The sequence below is a fragment of the Cherax quadricarinatus genome, chromosome 96 (assembly GCF_038502225.1).
Source record: "Cherax quadricarinatus isolate ZL_2023a chromosome 96, ASM3850222v1, whole genome shotgun sequence".
NCBI lineage: Eukaryota > Metazoa > Arthropoda > Malacostraca > Decapoda > Parastacidae > Cherax > Cherax quadricarinatus.
This window is the reverse complement of record NC_091387.1, coordinates 12,340,994-12,349,600: the sequence shown is the minus strand read 5'-3', so window position 1 is coordinate 12,349,600 and position 8,607 is coordinate 12,340,994. Positions and strand designations below refer to the sequence as shown.

The 8,607-nt window shown below is 39.5% G+C and overlaps 1 protein-coding gene across 2 annotated transcripts; it reads right to left on the bottom strand.

The window, feature by feature from the left end:
• On the bottom strand, positions 1–6,978 carry LOC128701767 (zinc finger protein 84-like). Of its 2 annotated transcripts, none has more exons than XM_070105087.1 (2): positions 5,816–6,978; positions 1–4,248 (listed from the first exon to the last, which is right to left on the bottom strand). In XM_070105087.1, exon 2 carries the CDS (start codon positions 3,662–3,664, stop codon positions 2,705–2,707), a length of 960 nt encoding a protein of 319 aa, XP_069961188.1. In that variant the 5' UTR covers positions 3,665–4,248; positions 5,816–6,978; the 3' UTR covers positions 1–2,704. The 2 variants fall into 2 exon arrangements, with proteins under 2 accessions (XP_069961188.1, XP_069961187.1); XM_070105086.1 differs by having other exon boundaries at positions 1–4,186.
• Positions 6,979–8,607: the final 1,629 nt, after the last annotated feature.

Sequence of the window (8,607 nt, the reverse complement as noted above, 5' to 3'; positions counted from 1 at the left end):
AAAATGGAGGAATATAGCAAATAATGTTGCTGCAGTGATAACATCAGGAGGCAGCTCTGACGAGAACTCACACACACACACACACACACACGAGCTTTTAAATCTCTGCACAAAATTCAACTTAAACCAGCAAATAATAGAGCCTACTAGACTGGAGAATACACTAGACATCATCTTCACTAACAATGATGATCTGATACGAAATATCACCATATCAAAAACAATATTCTCAGACCACAACATAATCGAGGTTTAGACGTGTATGCACGGAACCCCAGACCGACAAAATGAGATTAGTCACGAGGGAGCCTTCAGCAAATTCAACTTCAATAACAAGAACAAAGTGGGACCAAGTAAACTAAGTCCTAAACGATATAAGCTGGGAAGATAGACTAAGCAACACAGACCCCAACTTATGCTTAGAACATATTAACTCGATGGCACTCGATGTATGCTCAAGGCTTATTCCTATAAGACAAAAGAGAACAACATCCAGTATTGGGCCCCTACTTAAACAAGATGGGTCCTACACAGAAGACAGCAAGGAAATGAGTGAGCTACTCAAGTCCCAATATGACTCAGTTTTTAGCAAGCCGCTAACCAGACTGAGTCGAAGATCAAAATGAATTTTTTATGACAGAGCCACAGAATTTGGTTAACAAACTATCTGATGTTATCCTGATGCCAAATGACTTTGAACAGGCGATAAATGACATGCCCATGCACTCTGCCCCAGGGCCAGACTCGTGGAACTCCGTGTTCATCAATAACTGCAAGAAGCCCCTATCACGAGCTTTTACCATCCTATGGAGAGGAAGCATGGACACGGGGGTCGTCCCACAGTTATTAAAAACAACAGACATAGTCCCACTCCACAAAGGGGGCAGTAAAGCAATAGCAAAGAACTACAGACCGATAGCATTAACATCCCATATCATAAAAATCTTTGAAAGGGTCCTAAGAAGCAAGATTGCCACACATCTAGAAACAAATCAGTTACACAACCCAGGGCAACATGGGTTTAGAGCAGGTCGCTCCTGTCTGTCTCAACTATTGGATCACTACGACAAGGTCCTAGATGCACTAGAAGACAAAAAGAATGCAGATGTAATATATACAGACTTTGCAAAAGCCTTCGACAAGTGTGACCATGCGTAATAGTGCACAAAATGCGTGCTAAAGGAATAACAGGAAAAGTTGGTAGATGGATCTATAATTTCCTCACAAACAGAACACAAAGAGTAGTAGTCAACAGAGTAAAGTCTGAGGTGGCTACGGTGAAAAGCTCTGTTCCAAACGGCACAATACTCCCTCCCATCTTGTTTCTCATCCTCATATCTGACATAGACAAGGATGTAAGCCACAGCACCGTATCTTCCTTTGCAGATGTCACCCGAATCTACATGACAGTGTCTTTCATTGCAGACACTGCAAGGCTCCAGGTGGAGATCAACCAAATCTTTCAATGGTTCACAGAAAACAATATGAAGTTCAACAATGGGAAATTTCAATTACTCCGATATGGTAAACATGAAAAAATTAAAACTTCATCAGAGTACAAAACAAATTCCAGCCACAAAATAGAACGAAAAACCAACATCAAAGACCTGGGAGTGATCATGTTGGAGGATCTCACAATCAAGGACCATAACATTGTATCAATCGCATCTGCTAGAAAAATGACAAGATGAATAATGAGAACCTTCAAGACTAGGGATGCAAAGCCCATGATGACACTCTTCAGGTTGCTTGTTCTATCTAGGCTGGATATATTGCTGCATACTAACAGCACCTTTCAAGTCAGGTGAAATTGCTGACCTAGAAAATGTACAGAGAACCTTCACAGAGTGCAGAACGGAGATAAAACACCTCAATTACTTGGAGCACTTGAAGTTCCTGAACCTGTACTCCCTGGAATGCAGGCATGAGAGATACATGATTATGTACACCTGGAAAATCCTAGAGGGACTAGTACCAAACTTGCACATGAAAATCACTCAAAACATAAGCAAAATACTAGGCAGACGATGCAACATCCCCCCAATGAAAAGCAGGGGTGTCACTAGCATGTTAAGAGACAATACAGTAAGTGTCAGGGGCCTGAGACTGTTTAACTGCCTCCCAGGATACATAAGGGGGATTACCAATAGACCCCTGGCAGTCTTCAAGCTGGCACTGGACAAGCACCTAAAGTCGGTACCTGACCAGCCGGGCTGTGGCTCGTATGTTAGATTGCGTGCAGCAAGCAGTAACAACCTGGTTGATCAGGCTCTGATCCACCAGGAGGCCTGGTCACAGACCGGGCCGTGGGGGCATTGACCCCTGGAACTCTCTCCAGGTAAACTCCAGGTAAGCAGATTACAGAGTTGACCTTAACGTATTTTCCATATATAGATAATGTTTATACTCTATATTAGCTCTCATGAGTACACAAGACTGATCTTTTCATAAAATACATAAGATATACTGAACATTAACACAACTTATCTCCTCGATGAGCTGATACATATGATTTACATGACTAATATTTTATTAACATATTTCACTCTCAACACTGTCATGGCAGATCCCTTTTATATATTCTGATGAGTTTATAACTAAAGTGTTCCTGAAACGTTAAACCCTAACATGTTTCATCTCCTGAATGTACTCATGTATGTTTCACAAGACAGCTTTTTTGACTAAAGCATTTCAGACACTTACATCACTGATGGGGTTTATCTCCTGTATGTACTCTCATATGAGTTGCAAGCCTTATTTTTTCAGTAAAACATTTCAGACACTCTGAACATTGATATGGTTTATCTCCTGTATGTACTCTCATATGTGTCACAAGATTGCCTTTTACACTAAAACATTTCAGACACTCTGAACATTGATATGGTTTATCTCCTGTATGTACTCTCACATGTGTCACAAGACTGCCTTTTACACTAAAACATTTCAGACACTCTGAACATTGATATGGTTTATCTCCTGTATGTACTCTCATATGTGTCACAAGACTGTATTTTCTACTAAAACATTTCAGACACTCTGCGCATTGATATGGTTTATCTCCTGTATGTACTCTCATATGTCTCAAAAGAATGACTTTTTGACTAAAACATTTCTGACACTCTGAACATTGATATGGTTTATCTCCTGTATGTACTCTCATATGGTTCACAAGACTGTTTTTTTCAGTAAAACATTTCAGACACTCAGAACATTGATATGGTTTATCTCCTGTATGCACTCTCATATGTGACACAAGACTGCTTTTTCCAGCAAAACATTTCAGACACTCTGAACAATGATATGGTTTATCTCCAGTATGTACTCTCATATGTGACACAAGACTGCTTTTTCCAGCAAAACATTTCAGACACTCTAAACACTGATATGGTTCATCTCCAGTATGTACTCTCATATGTGTCACAAGACTGTATTTTCTACTAAAACATTTCAGACACTCTGCGCATTGATATGGTTTATCTCCTGTATGTACTCTCATATGTTTCAAAAGAATGACTTTTTGACTAAAACATTTCAGACACTCTGAGCATTGATATGGTTTATCTCCTGTATGTACTCTCATATGTCTCAAAAGAATGACTTTTTGACTAAAACTTTTCAGACACTCTGAACATTGATATGGTTTATGTTCTTTAAGTTTCTCCATATTTTTTTAATAAAGATATTTCATTTAAATTATTTTAGTCATACAACAGTGGTATAGTTAACCTTCCTTATGTACTCACATGTCTATTTCAAGAATTTTTTAATTATTTAGGACACTGAACACAGTTTTTCTTTTAAACATATTCCCATGTTAAGATATATTCAGGCAAAACTTTTCCTACTTATGAGCAACAATAAAGTTTATATTGTGTGTTAAATGACTATCATAATTTTATTTTGTGTTAAAAGATTAATATATGTACTAGAACACTGCAGATACACTCAACAACACTTGTATTATTATTTTCTCTTGTGTTTATTAAATAGATTTTTCTGAAAATTATTAATTACAGTTTTAGTAACTTGTATTGTTGTATTAACTGCAATGGATATTTAGATAGAATTCCCAATATTAAAAACAAAATTGTTCAATTAGCAATACTTGGCAAGTTACAAATTCACAAGAATAACAGGTGTTGCCTTTCTTGAAGTACTGAAGATATAGTGTCTGGCAAGACACAACCTGGTAGTCTTACACTGGTGCTTCTTGAAGTACTGAAGATATAGTGTCTGGCAAGACACAACCTGGTAGTCTTACACTGGTGCTTCTTGAAGTACTGAAGATATAGTGTCTGGCAAGACACAACCTGGTAGTCTTACACTGGTGCTTCTTGAAGTACTGAAGATATAGTGTCTGGCAAGACACAACCTGGTAGTCTTACACTGGTGCTTCTTGAAGTACTGAAGATATAGTGTCTGGCAAGACACAACCTGGTAGTCTTACACTGGTGCTTCTTGAAGTACTGAAGATATAGTGTCTGGCAAGACACAACCTGGTAGTCTTACACTGGTGCTTCTTGAAGTACTGAAGATATAGTGTCTGGCAAGACACAACCTGGTAGTCTTACACTGGTGCTTCTTGAAGTACTGAAGATATAGTGTCTGGCAAGACACAACCTGGTAGTCTTACACTGGTGCTTCTTGAAGTACTGAAGATATAGTGTCTGGCAAGACACAACCTGGTAGTCTTACACTGGTGCTTCTTGAAGTACTGAAGATATAGTGTCTGGCAAGACACAACCTGGTAGTCTTACACTGGTGCTTCTTGAAGTACTGAAGATATAGTGTCTGGCAAGACACAACCTGGTAGTCTTACACTGGTGCTTCTTGAAGTACTGAAGATATAGTGTCTGGCAAGACACAACCTGGTAGTCTTACACTGGTGCTTCTTGAAGTACTGAAGATATAGTGTCTGGCAAGACACAACCTGGTAGTCTTACACTGGTGCTTCTTGAAGTACTGAAGATATAGTGTCTGGCAAGACACAACCTGGTAGTCTTACACTGGTGCTTCTTGAAGTACTGAAGATATAGTGTCTGGCAAGACACAACCTGGTAGTCTTACACTGGTGCTTCTTGAAGTACTGAAGATATAGTGTCTGGCAAGACACAACCTGGTAGTCTTACACTGGTGCTTCTTGAAGTACTGAAGATATAGTGTCTGGCAAGACACAACCTGGTAGTCTTACACTGGTGCTTCTTGAAGTACTGAAGATATAGTGTCTGGCAAGACACAACCTGGTAGTCTTACACTGGTGCTTCTTGAAGTACTGAAGATATAGTGTCTGGCAAGATACAACCTGGTAGTCTTACACTGGTGCTTCTTGAAGTACTGAAGATATAGTGTCTGGCAAGACACAACCTGGTAGTCTTACACTGGTGCTTCTTGAAGTACTGAAGATATAGTGTCTGGCAAGATACAACCTGGTAGTCTTACACTTCTGCAATATCAGTTGCTGTTCAAGATACTTACACTGGTGCTTCTTGAAGTACTGAAGATACAGTGTCTGGCAAGACACAACCTGGTAGTCTTACACTGGTGCTTCTTGAAGTACTGAAGATATAGTGTCTGGCAAGATACAACCTGGTAGTCTTACACTGGTGCTTCTTGAAGTACTGAAGATATAGTGTCTGGCAAGATACAACCTGGTAGTCTTACACTGGTGCTTCTTGAAGTACTGAAGATATAGTGTCTGGCAAGATACAACCTGGTAGTCTTCCACAAAACACTTCTGCAATATCAGTTGCTGTTCAAGATACTTACACTGGTGCTTCTTGAAGTACTGAAGATACAGTGTCTGGCAAGACACAACCTGCAGTTGTTGTTCAAGACACTTACACTGGTGCTTCTTGAAGTACTGAAGATATAGTGTCTGGCAAGATACAACCTGGTAGTCTTATACTGGTGCTTCTTGAAGTACTGAAGATATAGTGTCTGGCAAGATACAACCTGGTAGTCTTCCACAAAACACTTCTGCAATATCAGTTGCTGTTCAAGATACTTACACTGGTGCTTCTTGAAGTACTGAAGATACAGTGTCTGGCAAGACACAACCTGGTAGTCTTACACTGGTGCTTCTTGAAGTACTGATGATATAGTGTCTGGCAAGACACAACCTGGTAGTCTTACACTGGTGCTTCTTGAAGTACTGAAGATATAGTGTCTGGCAAGACACAACCTGGTAGTCTTACACTGGTGCTTCTTGAAGTGCTGAAGATATAGTATCTGGCAAGATACAACCTGGTAGTATTACACTGGTGCTTCTTGAAGTACTGAAGATATAATGTCTGGCAAGACAAAACCTGGTAGTCTTACACTAGTGCTTCTTGAAGTACTGAAGATACAGTGTCTGGCAAGACACAACCTGGTAGTCTTACACTGGCACTTCTTGAAGTACTGAAGATACAGTGTCTGGCAAGACACAACCTGGTAGTCTTACACTGGTGCTTCTTGAAGTACTGAAGATATAGTGTCTGGAAAGACACAACCTGGTAGTCTTACACTGGTGCTTCTTGAAGTACTGAAGATATAGTGTCTGGCAAGACACAACCTGGTAGTCTTACACTGGTGCTTCTTGAAGTACTGAAGATATAGTGTCTGGCAAGATACAACCTTGTAGTCTTACACTGGTGCTTCTTGAAGTACTGAAGATATAGTGTCTGGCAAGATACAACCTGGTAGTCTTACACTGGTGCTTCTTGAAGTACTGAAGATATAGTGTCTTGCAAGACAAAACCTGGTAGTCTTCCACAAAATACTTCTGCAATAGAAACATGAGTCAGTATAGTACAATATTCCACAATTACCAACAAAACACACAGAATAAGAAAAGATTTTTTTATGTATTGTCACATTTTTCACTAAATAAAATTGTCACTTTTAAATGTTTACCTGAAAATATCTTCAAGATAAATCACAAGTTGTGTATAATAATTATGTTTACTAATAGAGTAAACAATATGACTTCAACACAAACAATTTTTATTATATTCTTGGAGTACAATATTAATACAGCCTCTTCTCACTTAGCGATGTACAGTGGACCCTCGGGTGATGATTTTAATCCGTTCCAGAGAGTTTGTCCTTAACTGATTTTATTGTTAACCAAATTAATTTTCCCCATAAAAAATAATGGGAATCTAACTAATCTGTTCCTGCTGTCAGGAGGCTTGACATGGTACTTCAATATGACACTAATATCAACTCTACAGCTTATTTATCTATCACAATTCATCTAATAAGGCAATAAATAATATTAATAACATAGAAACATGATATACAGGTCTCCCTCAACATTCGCATTTTCAACTTTCGCGGGCTTCACACATTCACGAATTCCCAACCGCCAAATTCCCAGCAGCCAATTCATATTTAAGTCTACCACCACCTGTGTGTCCCTACTACCCTCCCTCCGACCCCCACAACTGGCAGCCAGCCCTCCCACCATTGTGTGGTGAGTGTTTTGTTTGTTCATTATTTGCTATTAAACTACAGTATAAATAATGTAAACCCATTCATGACTGCATATTGGAATGGCTATTTGGACAGGTATTGGACGGTGACATCATGTGTTTACTCTTGAACACAGCAAAGAATCCAACATTTCTGCTTCTGCTAATAATAACAATAGTAATAATAATAATAATAATAATAATAATAATAAATACAATAGAATTGAAAAAGGAAATTGAACAAAAATACCAGGCTTGAAGTGGAGGGAGTGGTTGACACATTGTCAGTGTGGCTTTGTTTATGCTGGAGTGAGCATTAGTCTCAGTGCTCTTCCAAACACTTCACAATAATTCATTGTGTTTGGTGCTTGTAGATTGAGTGCGACTGGAGTGGTTGAGGCAGTGTTAGAGGCAGTGGGTAAGGCAGCGGGTGAGGCAGCAGTTGAGGCAGTGGGTGAGGCAGTGGGTGAGGCAGTGGTTGAAGCAGCAGTTGAGGCAGTGGGTGAGGCAGTGGGTGAGACAGCAGTTGAGGCAGTGGTATTTACTAACATATATGTCTTAAATAATAATAGCAAATGTTATTATTAATAACACATTATTATTATTATTATTACAGTGAAACCCGCCTTACTAATGCATCGCATTACATTAAATCCACCATAAAAGCATTTGAGCGCAAAAATTTTGCATTGCTTCACGATAAAAAACTCGCCTTACGTGATTCATCCAGGAAGCATCCCACCAACAATACCACCAGTCCGATAACATTCTTCTTTGCAAATATACAGGGTCTAAAGCCAGCAACAAACAACAAAATACCTTTCATCCGTGGACTGCTTGCAGAGGCAAAGGCAATGTTCGCGGCTTTCACTGAGACCCACATAAAGGATCACTTGGACAACGAAATATGGATCCCAGGTTACAACCTATACAGATGTGACAGAGTGAACAGGCAAAAGGGGGGGGTTGGCCTGTACATTGCAGAGTCACTTGTTTGCACAGAACTGCTAAATGCCTCAAATGATGTAGTGGAAGTTTTAGCAGTAAAGGTCGAGAACCAAAACCTAGTCATTGTGATAGTCTACAAGCCTCCGGATGCAACATCCCAGCAATTCCAGGAACAGCTGTTAAAAATTGACCACTGTCTGGAAAA

Bases quoted from the DNA above. Each gene is read 5' to 3' on its own strand.
- LOC128701767 (XM_070105087.1), bottom strand. From the start codon at position 3,664: ATGGAGAAACTTAAAGAACATAAACCATATCAATGTTCAGAGTGTCTG.